Raw genomic sequence first — 19,548 nt, forward strand, 5'->3', positions numbered from 1 at the left:
CTACCTACCTCTTATCCCATCTGCATTCCTGTTACAGAAATGGAATTATATACCTGAAGCAGTATTGAGGGGATTGGATTTTTTTCACTCAGGGTAATTCCCTTGAGATTCATCCAAGATCTTACATGTAGTTTGTTTGTTCCTCTTGATTGCTGAGCAGCAACCCATGGTGGGGACACACCATCGTTTGTTTAATTATCCCTTAGTTTTTCCCACTAAAGAACATCTCCAAACCGAGCTTCCAGTTTGGAGCTATTACAAATAAAGCTGTTATGAACATTCACGTACTCCTCTATCCACTTTGATCACTAATTGATACAGATGCTCTTACTTCACTGAGATCTTTGTTCCTACGGCTGCAAACATGACTTGTCACCACACCATCCTTTCTGTGCCAGCTCCTAGTGGCTTTGGATAATCTGCCCAGATGCTCCCCTACAGACACATCACTAGACAGGCACCTTCAAGCCTTTCTCCTAAAAGAAATAAAATAGAACAAACATGAGTTTGGGAGCCAGACAACGTGGGCTCACATGGCAGGAGCTCTGCCATTTACCGTGGTGAAATCTCACAGGAGTCACTTAATGCTCAATCTGTTTCATCATCATAATAGAGTAGCTGATAGCTGGAAAGGTTTCTTTATCGACAGCTTTTGGTGGCAGTGTAACGTAACGGCTAAAAACAGGAACTCTGGTACCAAGCTGCCTGGGTTTGAATCCTGACTCTATCATCTGTTGGGTATGAGATCTCAGGCAAGTTATTTAACCTCCTTGTGCCTCAGTTTTTCCACCTGTAAACACTTCCTATCTCATGAGAATTAAATTAATACACACAAAACAAATGTTCGCAACAGTTCCTGGCACATAGCATTTACTAAGCATGAGTTCCCACTGCTATGTGGCAGACACTATTCTAGGCACTTTATGCAGATTATTTAATCCTATCAATGACTTTTATTAGTGCTATTATGAGATCAATTTTACAGATGACAAAGCTGCAACTTTAAGGGATTAAGTCACTGGCTCACGATCACACGGTTGGAAAATAAGGGAACTGAGAATCCATTTTGAGCCTGTCTTTGTTTCTCATTTCTATGCCACCCTAAAGGCCCATGAATTGGGAATGGCAGTGTCCTGCCTCCAGCAGTTATGAGGATTTACAAAGAAGTGTCTTTCATGGCACCTGGGAGTCAACCTGTTCCATACGTGTTAGTGTCCCCTTGTAAATACTGGTGGCTGATGAACAATACATCATTTTATAGTTCTATATACAGCAGAAACAGGCCTCTGAAGACACAAACCACCAAAACAGAAATTTGCGGGGTTTGAGGATGCATCTTCAAACATTTACAATGTGACCTGCCCAACAATCACAACCAGATATGGGGTGAGTCCATCCAACTCAGCCTCAATCCCTTACAACAGAGCAGCTGCCTCACTTCTTTCTCAGGTTTCACAGCTACCATGCAGAGATCACTCAGACAGTGGCACCCATGGAGTTCCTACAGGACAGAAGCTACACATTCTGCAGTCTGCTCCCTGTAGCCCTTATCCCAGTAAACATGTACAGAACCCCAGGGAGGCTCTGGTGTAATGGAGCAACAAGGCCAGCATCCAAAGACCCAGGTTCAAGTCTCCACTGAGCCTTCTATCAAGCCATGTGAGTTTGGGGGTCACTTCCTTCTATGAGGCCTCAATGTCCCCAGCTGTGAAATGAGCATTTTCCACCTCGTTGTTGTTGTTCAGTAGCTCAGTCATATCCAACTCTTGGTAACACCATGGAATGCCAGGCTTCCCTGTCCTTCACCATGCCTGGACTTTGCTCGAACTCATGTCCCTTGAGACAATGATGCCATTCAACCATCACTTCCTCTGCCACCCTCTTCTCCTCCTGCCCTCAGTCTTTCCCAGTATCAAGGTCTTTTCCAATGAGCCAGCTCTTCGTATCAGGTGGCTGAAGTATTGGAGATTCAGCTTCAGCATCAGTACTTCCAATGAGTATTCATGACTGGTTTCATCTCCTTGTTGTTCAAGGGACTCTCACCTTCTCCAGCACCACAGTTCAAAAGCATCTATTCTTTGGCACTCAGTCTTCTTTGTGGTCCAACTCTCACATTCATACGTGACTACTGAAAAATACCATAGCTTTGACCATGTGGACCTTCGTCAGCAAAGTAATGTCTCTGCTTTTAAATATGCAATCTAGGTTTCCATTGCTTTTCTTCCAAGGAGCAAGCATCTTTTAATTTCATGGCTGCAGTCACCAGCCACAGTGATTTTGGAGCCCAAGAAAATAAAGTCTGTCACTGTTTCCACTGTTTCCCCATCTATTTGCCATGAAATGATGCAACCAGATGATGGGATCTTAATTTCCTGAATGTTGAGTTTTAAGCCAGCCACACTCTTCTTCCACCTTCAAGAGGCTCTTTAGTTTCTCTGCTTTCTGCCATTAGGGTGGTATCACCTGCATATCTGAGGTTATTGGTATTTCTCCCTGCAATCTTGATTCCAACTTGTGCTTCATCCAGCCCATCATTTCACATGATGTACTCTGCATATAAATTAAATAAACAGGGACAATATACAGCCTTGACATAGTCCTTCCCCAATTTTGAACCAGTCTGTTGTTCCATGTCTGCTTCTAACTGTTGCTTTTTGACCTGTATACAGATTTCTCAGGAGGCAGATAGGTGGTGTTGTATTCCCATCTTTAAGAATTTTCCAGTTTGTTGTGATCCAGAGTGAAAGGTTTTAGCATACCAATGAAGCAGATGCTTTTCTGGAATTCCCTCATTTTTTCTATGATCCAACAAACTTTGGCAATTTGATCTCTCATTCCTCTGCCTTTTCTACACCCAGCTTGTACATCTGGAATTTCTCAGTTCACATACTACTGAAGCCTAGCTTGAAGGATTCTGAGCATAACCTTGCTACCATATGAACTGAGTGCAACTGATCGGTAGTTTGAACATTCCTTGGGGTTGGAATGAAAACTGACGTTTTCCAGTTCTGTGGCCACTGCTGTTTTCCAAATTTGCTGGCATATTGAGTGCAGCACTTTCACAGCATCATCTTTTAGAATTGGAAATAGCTCAGCTTGAATTCCACCACCTCCACTAGCTTTGTCCATAGTCATGCTTCCTAAGGCCCACTTGACTTCACACTCCAGGATGTCTGGCTCTAGGTGAGTGATCACACCATCATGGTTGTCTGGATTAAGACCTTTTTTGTACAGTTTTTCTGTGTATTCTTGCCACCTATTCTTAATATCTTCTGCTTCTGTTAAGTCCATACCATTTCTACTGGTTAGGATTTGGTGCTCTTACTGCTGTGGCCCAGGTTCAATTCCTGGTCAGGGAAGCCTTTCTTCTTGAGTTCCAAAGAATAGCAAGGAGAGATGAGAAAGGCTTAAGTGAACAATGCAAAGAAATAGAGGGAAACAACAGAATGGGAAAGACTAGAAATCTCTCCACGAAAATTAGATACCAAGGGAACATTTAACACAAAGATGGACACAATTAAGGACAGAAATGGTATGGACCTAACAGAAGCAGAAGCTTCCACCTTACATGTTTGATATTCTAGCTCCATATTCTCTAGCAGCAGGGAAGCACTAAGCATCCTTTTCTTTTTCCTTCCCTTGCTCCTTTTTCTTCATTCTTTCTTAGTCAGACGATATTTCCTACCATGTGCCAGACCCAATACCAAGAGCTGGGAACACAATGATGAGCAAAACAAACACAGAAAAACAGGTACTTAAGTGTTTGTTGATTTACTGAATGCTCTAAATGCCTTTATTGTTGTTATTCAGTCACTCAGTCATGGCCAACTCTTTCAACTCCGTGGACTGTCGCCCACCAGGCTCCTCCATCCATGGGATTTTCCCAGGCAAGAATACTAGAGTGGGCTGCTATTTCCTTCACCAGGGGATCTTCCTGACCCAGGGATCGAACCTGCATCTCCTGCACTGGCAGGCAATTCTTTACCACTGATTCTTACCACCTGGGAAGCCCCTCTAAATGCCTAAGAATACTCAACTCTTACTTTGAAACTTTTGCTTCAACATACATGCTAACCATGCAGTTTTCATTATGCTCAGTAATGCAACTGGAAGCAACAAAGGAAGAGCAGGCTGTACTAAAGAGAAGTTCTTCAGTTATGACATAAACAGCCACAACTATGATGTAAACAATTCAGGCTTAAACAAGTTTGGCTGAAATTGGCTGAACTGTCTGGTAGAAACTTTGTGACAGATTACTCCAACTTTAAAAATGTGCTTTAAAAAATTAAGGATACTGGTACGTGTATCAGCAGATTTGGGAAAATGACTTCCCTTTAGAACTAGCTTAAGAGCACAGCACTGGCCACTGTGTACACTGGAGATAAATGTGGGAGTGACATTAGTTTATGAACATTTCTATTTCCTTTACATCAAATTAATGAAGTCTCTTAATCACAGCCTTTAAAAAATCCAATAGTAGGAAGAGGAACATTTACTCTAATAATAACATTTAATCTATCAAGGTGCTAAGTGAATTGGGAAGAGGTGGGTGGCATATACTAAGACACAGCTAAATCTTTGATACCAGAAAATTTAAAGGAAGTAGCACCAAAAAGGGAGAAGGCAATGGCACCCACTCCAGCACTCTTGCCTGGAATATCCCATGGATGGAGAAGCCTGGTAGGCTGCAGTCCATGGGGTCGCTAAGAGTCGGACACAACTGAGCAGCTTCACTTTCACTTTTCACTTTCATGCATTGGAGAAGGAAATGGCACCCCACTCCAGTGTTCTTGCCTGGAAAATCCCATGAACGGAGAAGCCTGGTAGGCTGCAGTCCATGGGGTCGCTAAGAGTCGGACACAACTGAGCAACTTCACTTTGACTTTTCACTTTCATGCATTGGAGAAGGAAATGGCAACCCACTCCAGTGTTCTTGCCCGGAGAATCCCAGGGACGGGGGAGCCTGGTGGGCTGCCGTCTATGGGGTCACACAGAGTCGGACACGACTGATGCGACTTAGCAGCAGCAGCACCAAAAAGAGTAGGGATCATCAAGAAACTACATCATGTACTCACTCCAAATGGGATAATAAAGCATGCATCATCTAAAACCATCACCATAATCCAACAGGTTCCAATATGCCCCCTCAACCTACCTACTTCACCTATCAATGAAGGTTTATGTTCTTATTTCCTCAACTCTACTACATTAAGGAACTTTCATTCTTTTTCATTATATTCTAGGTGAAGGGTAGGCAACTGTTATGCAGAATCAACTAGCTCTTTCATCACTTCATTGATGGTCTCCATAATCCACTGAAACACATGTGGGTGGGCGAGTGAAGCTGATGAGAAGGATGAGAGAAAAAGAAGAGGCAGTAAGTCACACTGGCTTTTGGTAAGGTCTAATCTCAAATAGGTGAAATTGGGGGCTGCAATCTGGACAGATGCATAAACAGTCACTGTTCTATCCCCCATTCTATACCCCTTTCTTAAAGAAAAACCTTAGATATGTTTCCAGATCAAAGAGTAAAAGCTGAAAATTGCCCTTATATGAGAGTCCGAACAGGCATGACCAGTTTCCAAACCTTGCTCAAAAGAATACCATGTTCAGTTCAGACAGAGAAACTGAGCTTGAGGCACAAATTAGGGCTGGGAACACCAGCTTTATTTACCATAACACAATTGCTTTTCTGAAATTTTAGAATCGCTCACTTTGGGAACAGTGAAATGTGTCTACTAAAAAAAATACTCAAAAACTTTTCTCATTATGTTAGAACACATTATAAGCAGAGGTAACATTTTAGTCATGTCGGTGAACCTTTTGATTCCAAATCTGCCTTGCTTAACAAACTGCCCCCTACCCCAAATAAGGTGACACTTAGAAATAGTCTTGATATCAACCTATGTTATAGCTTCACTTTGCTATTTCTTTGGTCTGGGAAAATACTGGGGCTTACATTTGGAAAACTAAATAAAAGGATAAACTGACAGAATTATTACATTTTATTTAAAGGTTTAGAAGATATGGGGCAGAGCTCATAAAAGTTACCTGAATCATTAAAAACCACCAAGTTGGAGAACTTCTTTTTTTTTAAAGAGTGGATAAAAAAATAGCTGGTAGGACTTTTAAATCTTTTAAATTGTTGAAGAAAGCAAAAGGCGGCTTAGAATCTGAAGGATAAAAGTTATATTTATAAACATGCTAAAGAATACATTAAAAGAAACAAAAAAAGAATGAAGAAAAATATACTGCATCTTAATCCTATTATACATGAACATCATTTTCATGGGAGTCTAAAATCCACTTCAACAATATTCAAGTAACAAAACCTCCATCGTTGAAAGAGCTTCAACCCTCCTTTGGAGCTGCTATTACAGAATTCATCCTGCATATAGGGTATGCATGAAAAACATCCTAGAAAACTCAGAATATCTACAAACATGAAACTGTTTCTCCAAATTGCATTTCTTTGTCTTGAATCCGATAGAGTGGGAGTCAACAACCATAAGCTTACCATCGTGGGATAGGAGAGCAACTTGAAGTCAAAGGACACTTTGCTATAGTTAATTAACATGGCTACAGGTAGGTATAGTCTATAAGCTTCTCCTCAATGCCACATATCTACTGAGAATTAAAGAGTAGACGAAATTTTCTAACCAATTCCAAAAATCCATGTAATAAAGGGCAATCACTACAGAGTTTATACATACTCAGTTTTCTTAAAAGCCATAGATTTTATTATAGAAAGGAGAAAGAAAATGCATTAACAGATTAAGCACATGAATTCCAAAATGCTAAATTCCTTTTCCTCTTTTTTTTTAAATTTCTTTTCTTCTTTCTTAACAACCAATTGTATCCTATAAAATTACATCCATGACAAAAATATTAGTGTTTTACACATTGTCAAAGAAAGATCAGTATCTTTGCCCAAATATTCCATTAACTTTGACCTAGAGCTATTATTTTTGAACAGTCTATAAAAGTTTCTTTTCAAATAATTTATTAATTATAATAACTGGAAAGAGCAGTGTGAGGACCTGAATACTTCAGTCAAGCAGTGAAGACAACAAACTTCCTTCAAATCTGCTCTCTTGCCGGCATTTTTATATGCTAAAATAACCTTTCTACCTCACTTCTGCAGGGCTACCCAGAAGTGAGTGGCATTTCTCCGCCATCATAAGTCTCAGGTAGAATCTCCTCTGTTCCTCAATGTTTGGACAAAGGCCTCTGGACATGAAGCTCATGCCTCTGGTAATTCAGTCTTGTTCTCAATAAAAGAGATCTCCAATACAGGTAAAAGTAGCTGAAAGGCATCCTGAATGTAGGAAGCACTGTTTGATGCCTACAGGGATAAGAAATGAAAAATAAGAAAATGAAAACACTGCAGTCTCTTAAAAGAGAAAATATAAGACAACAAAAACCAAACTAATTTTTATAATCTAACTGAATCTGTAGCCTGGCAAATAAGAATATGACTTAATCATTTCACTGAAGTAAGGATAACCCAGCTCTTAAGATGATATGAATATGATAGCACAAAAAAAGAATGTCACCATTTTTGTCCAACTGGTCCATCAAAAATAATAGCCATTCTTTGGCATCTTGCTCAAATTCGGCATTCAAAGTTTATGATTCCTTGAATGAGTGGGGAGATCCTGTCACAAGCATTTCAGTCAATTACTCAAAGAGGATTTCAGAAGGCTATGAATTCTAAATCAACAGAATTTGTAGTCCATTATGACTGCTCCTCTTAAATGGACTCAGCACAGTTATGAACATGAGATAGGTGCTCACAGGTATAAACAAAGAATACTACTTTTAAAGATGATAAAGTATAGATATGCTTCTGTCTAGTACAAAAGATTTATTTATGAAAAGCTAGGATTCATTACGCCCAGAGTTTACCAGACTTCAGTAATCTCTGACAAGTTTTGACTTTCCAGAACAGAGTTCATTACATTAAAAAAAAAAACACTGTATAATTTCAAGGACAAGAGTGTTCAAATCTATTAGCAACAACAACCAACTCAAAAATAGCAGAAGGGTACCCATATCAAGTGAGTTTACCTTTTTTTGATTTATAAGTAGCATAAGTTTAAATGGTTATTTAAACTTCAGTGTGACATTTGATGCCAAATTTTCAAGCCAAAAGAGACCTCACAGCACATCTAGTTAAATCTCTTATTCTGTATATAAACACAACAAGATTGCCAATAAGGTAAATGCCTGGTCCAGGATCATACTGCAAATCAGGGGAGATCCAGAACACGACTGGGCTCCTGGTTTGCAAGCTCCTTTCATCTATACCACTCTGTCACCTATTAAATCATAAACATATTTAATTGCTTAAGTGATCAGCATGATTTCCTTTACTATTAAAGGAAAACGATTCAGTTAAGGAATGAAAGGCATTCCCTGATTGGTAATAATAATTGGTAATAAAAGAATCTAAAACTAAAGAAGTAACAGTCTGGTGGCAAAAATATTTAATTCATATTTAAAACCTAACGGATTATTAAATATATTTTTCCCCTTAGACTTAGATAATATGTTTTAAATAGGTAACCAAACATATAAATTTTTGCACAATTAATTTACAAGACAGAGTTCTTAAAACACGGAATCCAGAAAGCATCCCACATGGAGGGACTATAATCCATCCATGGATTTAAACCACCCACCTCCTTAAATCTAACGAACTGAAGAGGGTTATGTAAACAAACGTACCCTTTTGACAAAATAAAGAAAATTTCTAGGCAAGAAAAAAGACAAAATGTTTTATTTTTGTTTTGTAACTATCCTTTGCATAAACCTTAGCCCTTCAAGTAGCAGTACTAGCCTATTTGCAATTTTCAGCCCTTCACGTTTACCAGTTGGTCTCCAGAAGATGTTTCGTTACTGAGAATTGTCCACTAATTACCAAGGGGTAGTAATAAGTAATGACAGCCTACTGCTTCTTCCTCTGCACTTTACCTGGCATCTTCATCTTTATGCTTTGTAATTAAAGGACAGGAAATATGCATCAAATATACATCATTTTGGTCATATCTGCATCAACACAGCTAAAGTAGTTTAAAAAAGGCAAAAAATAAAAACTTAGAAGTGAAGTGAAAGTCGCTTAGTCATGTCCAACTTTTCGCAACCCCATGGACTATACAGTCCATGGAATTCTCCAGGCCAGAATACTGGAGTCGGTAGCCTTTCCCTTCTCCACGGGATCTTCCCAACCCAGGGACTGAACCCAGGTCTCCCACATTGCAGGTGGATTCTTTACCAGCCGAGCCACAAGGGAAGCACCCCCTCCCCACCAAAAAAAAGAAAACCTTTAGAGTTATTAATACACAATGCCCTAGAAGTTAGAGACTTAAAAAATAATATTAATAATTAGTACTACTAACCTCTAGAAATACTGCAGTGATTAATGGATTAAGGACATCAGCCTTCTCCTTAACCTAAAACAAAGGATAATATGTTAAGGGAGCACAGAATATTTAAAAAAGAAAAAATAGGTAAAGTATGACCCCACTTTGAAACACACCCATACACACCCATACGTAAATATAAGCATAGAAAAAGTCTGAATCGGATCAGGAAGGACTTTAAATTTCCTTCTATCCTTCTGTGATATCCAAATTCAGTGTGTACTCCTTTGTAGTTTTTACTGACTTTAAAAAGTATCTTCATTTCAGAAAGGGATAGAAATGGTCTATTTGACCATGAAAATTAGAAATAAATTTTAAACAAAATATGCAGATATAAAACATGTGCTCAAAAGACTCAATTGAATTTTTAAGATACACCATTTAGAAAACATGAAAACAAATAACGCAAATTTAATACTTGCATGTATTAGCTAGCACCTCAGAACCAACTTGCTGGGATATCTTTATGAAATATATGGAAAAATTTAGCCTCAGAAGATTAACTTTAGGAAATCCAGAAATTCTTTTAAAGAAAATACTAAGAGGAAAAAAGAAGCTATATCACAGAATTGTCCCCTACAGGAAAAATCTAAACTCAAAGTGAGAAAAATCACTTTGGGCCATGCTCTTAACTAAAATAAACGTAAGGGCCCAGAATAACTTTGCTGCCATACTGATACTTACCACAAGCTGATTTTTTTTTAATTGAGGTATAACTGACATATAACAGTATATAAACTGCAGGTATTTTTACAGATGTACAACATAATGATTGTTATCTGCATACACGGCAAAATGAAGACAGTAAGACCAATCAACATCAATCACTATACATAAATAATTTTTTTCTTGTGATGAGAACTTTTAAAATCTACTCTCTTAGCAACTTTCAAATATGTAATATGGTACTATTAACTACAGACATCATGCTGTACATTACATCCTCAATGCTGTATATTATTTATTTTATAACTGAAAGTCTGTGCCTTTTGACTCACTTTACCCATGTGGCCCAGCCCCACCACTTGCCTCTGGCAACCACCTATCTGTTCTCTGTATGGATGAGCTTGGTTTACTACAAAGTGATTTAAGTTTGTCCATTTAAAACACCCTTGATTTTATCCCAATTCATGATTCTTCTTCTAAGTCACTTCAGTCATTGCGACCCCATAGACAGCAGCCCACTAGGCTCCTCTGTTCCTGGGATTCTCCAGGCAAGAATACTGGAGTGGGTCACCATTTCCTTCTCCAATGCATGAAAGTGAAAAGTGAAAGTGAAGTTGCTCAGTCGTGCCCGACTCTTAGTGACCCCATGGACTGCAGCCTACCAGGCTCCTCCGCCCATGGGATTTTCCAGGCAAGAGTACTGGAGTGCGTTGCCATTGCCTTCTCCGAATTCATGATTACCGATGTGTGAATCATCTTCCTTAGTTCACACACCTTAAGTAAATTTTTACAATTCCTTAAACCAGAACAAAACAAACAAACAAAAAACTTTGGCTTAAACTACAACTCTTCTACTGGTTGGCAACTGCAAAATATTAGAGTTATCATAGTCATAGTAAGGTGCTGCCCTTAAGACTAGAGTCAAACTTCGGAATTCTTATCTTATCAAAGTCTACATTCTCATCACAGGTCTCAGGAGAGCAGCACAAAATATACTGAAGACTGTATATAAAAGAACAAAAATGAGTTGCAAAATTGTTCGATGTAGATAAACTGATCCTAAAATGCAGATGTAACTGCACAGGGCCCAAGACAGACAAAAAAAGTCTTGAAAAAGAATAACAAAGTTGGAAAACTTACACTGCTTGATGTCAAAACCTACTACAAAGCTATAGTAATCTATGGCATTGGCATAAAGATACACACAGATCAATGAAATAGAAATCAGTCCAGAAAGAAATCTACATGTCTACAGTCAGTTGATATTAAGACAGAAAGGGGCTAAGAAAATTAAAAAGAGGAGAATTTTTCAACAAACGGTGCTGGGAATACTGGATATACACACGCAAAAAAAATAAAGTTGGGCCCCTACCTCACATCCTACACAAAAAAATGGATAACAGACATAAACATAAGAGCTGCAACATAGAAGTCTTCGGAAAAAAACATGAATAAATCCTCACGATCTTAGATAAGGCAATGATTCTTTAGATATGATACCAAAAGAACAAATGATACAAGAGAATATTGACAATTTGGATTCTATCACTATTCACCATCAAGAAAGTGAAAGGATAGCCCATGGACTGGCAGAAAACATGTGCATATCATATACTTGTAAGGAACCTGTATCTAGAAAAACTAAAGAACTTCTATAACTCAATGTTGTTGTTCAGTTGCTCAGTTATGTCTGACTCTTTGCAACCCAAGGATGGCAGCACATCAGGCTTCCCTGTCCCTCACCATCTCCTTCAGTCGTGTGTGACTCTTTACAACCCCATGAACTGTAGCCCACCAGGCTCCTCTGTCTGTGGGATTCTCCATGCAAGAATACTGCAGTGGGTTGCCATTCTTTTCTCCAGGGGATCTTCCCAACCCAGGAATCAAACCCAGGTCTCCTACACTGCAGGCAGATTCTTCACTCTCTGAGCTACAGGGAGGCCCCCTACAACTCAATAATAAATTGAAAATAATAAAAGACAAATAATTAAAATCAGAATAAATAAGAAATAATAAACATCCCAATTTAGAAACTAACAATAAAAAGATAAGAGGCAAAGGACTCAAAATGACATTTCTTTAACAAAGACATACAAATTGCTAACAAGCACATGAAAAGATGCTCAACATAATTAGCCAACAGGGGTATGCAAAAAAAAAAAACCCATAAAAATGAGATAATACTTCATACCTACTAGCTCAGGTAAAATTTTTAAAAACAAAACAGACAATAGCAAGTGTCAATAAGAATGTGGAGAAACTGGAACCCTCATACATTGCTGGCAAGGGTGGAAAATGGTACAACTACTTTGGAAAACAGTCTGACAGTTCCTTAATGGTCTGTATTACCCATATGACCCAGAAAGTCTACACCTAACTATCCACCCAAGAGAAATAAAAACATATATGCATGTTTATGGTAACAACATTCATTATAATCAAAAAGCATAGACAACCCGAATGTCTATCAACTGATTAACAGATAAATAAGGTATATCCATAAAACAGAGTATTATTTAGTAATAAAAAGGAAATACTGATACAATGTGGACAAACCTCAAAAACATTATGCTAAGTGAAAGAAGGGCTTCCCAGGTGATTCAGTGGTAAAGAATCTGCCTGTCAGGCAGTAGATGCAGGTTTGATCAGGAAGATCCCCTGGAAAAGGAAATGGCAACCCACACCAGTATTCTTGCCTGAGAAATTCCATGGACAGAGGAGCCTGGTGGGCTATAGTCCATGAGGTCGCAAAGTCAGATACGACTTAGCAACTAAATCACCACAAACAAGTGAAAGAAACCAGACACAAAATACCACAATACTGAATGATCCCATTTATAGCAAATGTCCAGAATAGGCCAATCTATAGACAGAAAATATATTAGTGCTGCTTAAGGTTAGAAGTATACAGAGGGAAAGGGAATAGTAAGTGACTGCTAATGGTGTGAGGTTTTCTGAGAGGTGATGAAAAAGATTTAAAATTAGATTATCGTGATGGCTACACAGCTCTGTAAATATATTAAAAATCACTAAAATGTACACTTAAATAGGCAAATTTTTAAGCTATGTAAACTATATCTTAATAAAGCTATTCTAAAAATAAAACAAAACAGACATTAGCCCAATAAAAGTCATGAATTCTTACCCCAGCAGTTGTTAGGCAGGTGGTGAACTCTTTAGACAGACAGGATAATTCTTTACACAACAAAACTGTCAGCCTAGAAAAGAAGGGAAAAGAGGAGGGTTCTTTTCTGTTTTATTATTTTCTCTCTTTTTTTTTTTAAATAAAGCTACTATCAGGAAAACACACACAGACACACAGACACACACACACACACACACAGACACACACACACACACACCTGATACTAAATGTGAAAGAAGGCAGCTTTTAAAGCAAGTATTTGGAGGCCCATGCTACAGGAAGAGAAGATTTAGTCCTTAGAGAAATATTTTTCTATAAAATTCTCTGGAAAAAACTATGCTTTCAAATTAAATCAAAGGAAATAACTAAGATACATTTTAAGGATACAAGCTAGTACCTGAAAGATCCTACTTTTCATTTAGAAAAATAGTTAAATATTTATTCATTTATTCAACACATACTGAAAGGCTTCTACGTGCCAGGTACTTCTGAGCACTAGGGATATATTAGTATACTAACTTACTTGCTGATTAAGAGGGAGACTATAAATATAGAAAGAGATGGGTATTTGTATATGTTTATAATTATGTATGTATACATTTATACACACATAAACATATAGATATATTTATATATACATAATATGCACTAAATGGTGATATGAGCTAAGAAAATAAAGAATTCAAAAATATATCAGGAAAATGCAAATCAAAACCATAAAAGACAGTAACATTACACTGAGTGAAACAAGTCAGATACAGAAAGACAAATATGGTATCACTTATATGGGGAATCTTAAAAAAAGGGGGTACAAATGAACTTATTTACAAAACAGAAGTAGAGTCATGGATGTAGGAAACAAACTTATGGATACCAGGGTGGGGAGGGATAAACTGGAAGATTGGGACTGATGTATACACACTACTATATATAAAATACATAACTAATAATAACCTGCTATATATAGCACAAGGAACTCAGTACTCTAATGGCCTACGTGGGAAAAGAATCTTAAAAATAAAAGTGGACATATGTACAACTGATTTAGTTTGCTGTATACCTGAAACTAGTACAACACTGTACATCAACTACACTCCAATGAAAGTTTTTAATTTTTAAAAATTTAAAATTTTTTTAGAAAACTACAATGAGATATCACCTCATACCTGTCAGAATGGCTATCATCAAAAAGAACACAAATAACAAATGTTAGCAACAATGTGAAAAAAGGGGTACCCTTGTAACTGATGATGGCAATGTAAATTGGTACAGCCACTGTGGGAATAGTATAGTTTTCTCAAAAAACTAAAAATAGGACTACCACATGACCCAACAATTCCACTCCTGGGTATATATAAAAAAAAAAAAAACAAAAAAAACCACTAACTCAAAAAGATACATGCACTCCAATGTTCATAACAGTATTATTCATAATTGCCAAGATATGAAAGTAACCTAAGTGTCTATCAATAGATGAATGGGTAAAGATGCAGTATATATACACAATGGATTACTACTTGGCCATAAAAAAGAATGAAATTCTGCCATTTGCAGCAACATGGATGGAACAGGAGGGCATAAGTCAGATAGAGAATGACAAATACTGTATGATATCACATATATAGAATAAAAAAATAACAACAAAGTAACAGATAATAAAGCCAATATTCTGTAATAACTGTGGATCTTTATTCTTTTTAAAGGTAATCTTTAAAAACTGTATAAAACTTTTTTTAATTAAAAAAAAATTATAAAACAAAACAAAATGGGCTTCTTTGGTAGTCAAGTGGTTAAGAATCCACCTGCCAACGTATGGGTCACAAGTTCAATCCCTGGTCCGGGAAGATCCCACATGCCGCAGAGTCACTAAGCCTGTGAATCACAACTACTGAAGCCCAGGCGCCTAGAGCCTGTAATCTGCAACGAGAAGCCACTGAAATGAGAAGACTGCACACCACACTGAAGGGTAGCCCCCACTTGCCACAACTAGAGAAAGCCTGTGTGCAGCAATGAAGACCCAATGCAGCCAAAAATAAAATAAATAAATAATCCTAATAAATAAATAAAATATAAATCCAAACCTTGAGGAGGTAAATTGATCTATGTGATACTAAAAGAGTTAGAGGGAAAAAAGAATGAGAAATGGTTGAAGATAGCATTTTAGATTGGAGGTGAAAAAAGGAACCTTAGAAGTAAAAACTGAATTCAGTGAGGGGAAGAGCCATGACTTGAAAAGCATTCCAAGCAGTGGAAATAGCTACTTTCCCAAAGAACAGGATGCTGTATGTTTGTGAATCCCTCATCCTAAGGATGGGGCTTCCTTGGTGGCTCAGATGGTAAAGTGTCTGCCTGTAATGCAAGAGACCTGGGTTCGACCCCCAGGTCGGGAAGATCCCCGGAGAAGGAAATGGCAAACCACTTCAGAACTCTTGCCTGGACAATTACATGGATGGACGAGCCTGGTAGGCTATAGTCCATGGGATCGCAAAGAATCGCACATGACTGAGCAACTTCACTTCTCATCCTAAGAATGTGTAAAACAAGACTAGGCTCCCTCCTTATGGGATGTTGTAGAGGGGCAGCAAAACTGCAGTGAAGAAGAGGCCCAGAGACCATCAAGGGTCTCTTCTAATCCTAACACACTAGACACTCTCATTCACGTTTTTTCCCCAATGAAAATTTTCATTATTTAATTAGGAGATTTACTTAGATAACAGTAGGGCTTTGTTTTTTAAAACTTTTGTTCAAAATCAGCAATATAGTAAAAATCAAACCAAAAAAAGGGTTTAAAACTTAGACCTGGGTTTAAATCCCAGTCTGTAAAACTTGGCAATTTACTTAAGTCTGTGTTTCCTCATTTTTAAAGCTGGACTGATCACTTATCTTGAAGCTTGTTTTAAAGATTACAAACGATACATTTACATGTATCCCTTAGCACGGAGAAGGCAATGGCACCCCACTCCAGTACTCTTGCCTGGAAAATCCCATGGACGGAGGAGGCTGGAAGGCTGCCATCCATGGGGTCGCTAAGAGTCGGACACGACTGAGCGACTTCACTTCACTTAGCATGTACCTGGCATATAGTTAGCACTCAAAAACTAGCAACTGCTATGCAACGTAGACTCAGCACAACCAAAAATAAATAAATAATTTTTTTAAAAAAAGAATTGAGGTTCTCAGAACTATTTTCTGTTTTCACTTATGTACAATTCTATTCCAACTAAGGCCAATAATCTGAAAAAAAAAAAATTTCAGAGTATGAGTTTGTTAATTAAAAAGGGTAAATTTCGAATGCAGATTTAAGGCTCAATGAAAATAAGCAAAATCCGAAATAAACCTCAAAGATGTGAATGGTGCAACATGAATAACATCTTATTGAGAGGAAAGTTTCTAAAACTTGGAAAGAAAACTGCGAAAACTCTTAAAGCAATATGCATCATTTTAGAGGGATACTTATTACACTTACTGGCAAAGGGCTCTGCTCCTTTCTATGGTCGTTACTTCCTGTTTCCGGCCATGTAGAACCAGAGCCGCTGTTTTGTGAAAAAGTTCAATTGAGCAGGCAGTCAGTTCTGCTAGGCTCCGGATTGCAAATGCATGGATATCCTGGATGGAAAAACAAAACAAAGCATAACAAATCCAAGCACTCGGCTTTTTTTATACAAGAGGAAATGACACCACCTTGCTTCTCCCATACTGAAGTATTCAGTACCTTGAAAGCAACAAAGACAAGTACATGCCCGTCAATAAACCTCCTCTTCTTCTAGAGTTGTTACATAATTTTATAACCGGGCTCACAGATGTAAAAGAGAGGCTTCCCTGAAGTGTGACCATGTGACCAAGTTTTAGTCAAACGATTAGAATAAAAGTGTCAGATGTTAGCTCCTGGGAACCTTCTCATGACGCCACACACATGCACCCTTTGTCTCTTTTTCTTCACTCTTTGCATCCTGTAGTTTGGAACTAAGATGCTGGGATCTTGGATCACAAAGTAGAAATTATGGATAGCAGTACAACAAAAACAGAGACTGCTTAGGGCCTTCTCTTATGATACTCACATCTCAAATTAAAAAAAAAAAAAAGCCTTAGTTGTTTTCATTTTACCTCTATTGAATTGTTATTGATCTGCTCAGTGTTTTCTACTTCTAACTGTTTTTCTCCTTCTTCCTTCTCTTTCAACGGTTTGGCCAGAGATGTCCTGATCCACTCATAGGCTGTATTTCTAGCCTAAATAAGAAAAAGATTACAGTCAGCCCTCTATATCCACAGGCTCCACATCTTCAGAGTTAATCAACCATGGACTGAAAATATTCAGAAAAAGAAAAATCCAGAAAGTTCCAAAAAGCAAAACCCGAGTTTGCCAAATGCTGGCAACTTCAACAGCATTTATATTGCATTTACAACTATATACACACCATTTACACTGTATTAAGTATTATAAGTAATCAAGAGATGATTTAACATATACTAGAAGATGTACATGGGCTATATGCAAATATTACACCATTTTGTATCAGGAAATTGAGCATCCCTGAATTTTGGTATCAACAGGGGTCCCTGGAAGCAGGATACTTCTAAGGCTGTCGAAGGATGGCTGTATAGTCCATCAGCAATTTAATTCAGCTCACCAAGATTACTATGCCTCCACCAGGAACATTTTAGCACAATGGAAGTCAGCATTCTTGTTCTCACCTGAACATACCATCGAACTTCTCAGCGCTGAACTCTTAACATTTATGACCACTCATTCCCTCTTGAATTCTCTAATCCTTGGCTTTTTTTAAACTGAGGTGTAACTTATATAAAGTGCACAAATTTTCAGAGTATGACAGGTTACATGTGTACACATTTATGTTTATGTGACCCAGATCAAGATATAGAATATTCCCATCCCTCTAGAAAGTCCCCCATACCCCTCCCTAGTCAGTACTGCTCAAACCAAATAGCAGTCATGGCTCTCTACTTCTCTCACTCTACTCCCTTCTCTCTCCATAGTCCTAACTCAGTAATTTTAACTATTCCATATCTGCTGCTGACTCCTGAATCCTTATCTCCAGCACTAACTTCTCCTGAAAACAACATATTCCAACTCCTTGCTTGACATACATATCAGGATATCCTATGGTATCTGTATCATGTATAACATGGACAAAATTTAATTAAATTTGTCATCTTTCTCTCCCTACCCCTAATTTTTTCATCTTCTCTTATTCCCTTGAGCTTTAGAAGAACCACCAGTCATCCAAGCCAAAATACCTGAGCCATCCTAGATTCTTCCTTTCCATGCACCAACATGGTCTGATTTTAGCCTACGTATTTCTCCAATCTGCCCCTCCTCTTCCTCTCTGTTACCACCACAGGAGTTCAAATATACTTTATGGCAATAGCACTCTGGTCTCCCTGCTTCCAATTTGGCTCATCTTAAAATCCATTTTCCATAATGGTATCAGTGACCTATCTAAGCCCATAGCGGATTTCTCCGCTTCTCTTCAATGGCTCCCCATCAACTAGATCATGCTCTTTGACATGATCTAAAAAGTGCCCATGATCTACTCTACTTACCTCCCCAGCTTCTCTTACCACTTTTCACTTTATGATCTGATAATAATAACCAATAATGTGCCTGTTCTTTCATGTTATTCCCTTAGTCCAGAGTGTCTTTCCCATTTTTTCCCCTTAAATCAAGGCAACTCACTTTTCTTTCAATTCTCCATCCAAACACTGTCTGCTCCAAGTAACTTTCAAAGACATTCCAGGAGACTGGGGACCTCAACAACCCTTTTATGTATGCCTGCTGCTGCTGCTAAGTCACTTCAGTCATGTTCGACTCTGTACAACCCCATAAACAGCAGCCCACCAGGCTCCTGTGTCTCTGGGATTCTCCAGGCAAGAATACTGGAGTGGGTTGCCATTTCCTTCTCCAATGCATGGAAGTGAAAAGCGAAAGTGAAGTCGCTCAGTCATGCCTGACTCTTAGCGACCCCATGGACTGCAGCCTACCAGGCCCCTCTGTCCATGGGATTTTCCAGGCAAGAGTACTGGAGTGGGGTGCCATTGCCTTCTCCTTATGTATGCCTACAGTCCCCTAAATACCCTTTCAACTTGTTGTTTGGTTGCTAGGTTGTGTCCAACTCTTTTGCAACCCATGGACTATAGCCCACCAGGCTCCTAAGTCCATGGGATTTCCCAGGCAAGAATACTGGAATGGGCTGCCATTTCCTTCCCCAAGGGTTCTTCCCAACCCAGTGACTGAACCCAGGTCTCCTTGCATTGGCAAGCAGATTCTTTACCACTGAGCCACCAGGGAAGCCC

General features: G+C 38.4%; 1 protein-coding gene across 3 annotated transcripts in view; it reads right to left on the minus strand.

Moving 5' to 3' along the window:
* Window positions 1–407: 407 nt before the first annotated feature.
* Window positions 408–19,548, minus strand: part of FAM114A2 (family with sequence similarity 114 member A2) — a 42,241-nt gene continuing 23,100 nt past the window's right edge. For 2 of the 3 annotated variants that reach the window (XM_068980412.1, XM_068980411.1), the window contains exons 10-14: window positions 17,341–17,463; window positions 16,703–16,842; window positions 13,237–13,309; window positions 9,402–9,455; window positions 5,965–7,345 (exon numbers count right to left, since the gene is read on the minus strand). In XM_068980412.1, coding sequence (XP_068836513.1) covers window positions 7,244–7,345; window positions 9,402–9,455; window positions 13,237–13,309; window positions 16,703–16,842; window positions 17,341–17,463 — 492 coding nt within the window. In that variant the 3' untranslated portion in view covers window positions 5,965–7,243. Of the gene's footprint in view, window positions 477–5,964; window positions 7,346–9,401; window positions 9,456–13,236; window positions 13,310–16,702; window positions 16,843–17,340; window positions 17,464–19,548 lie in introns of those variants that run through there. The other variant, XM_068980413.1, reaches the window with a different exon arrangement.

Source organism: Capricornis sumatraensis, chromosome 9, assembly GCF_032405125.1.
Source record: "Capricornis sumatraensis isolate serow.1 chromosome 9, serow.2, whole genome shotgun sequence".
Classification (NCBI taxonomy): Eukaryota; Metazoa; Chordata; class Mammalia; order Artiodactyla; family Bovidae; genus Capricornis; species Capricornis sumatraensis.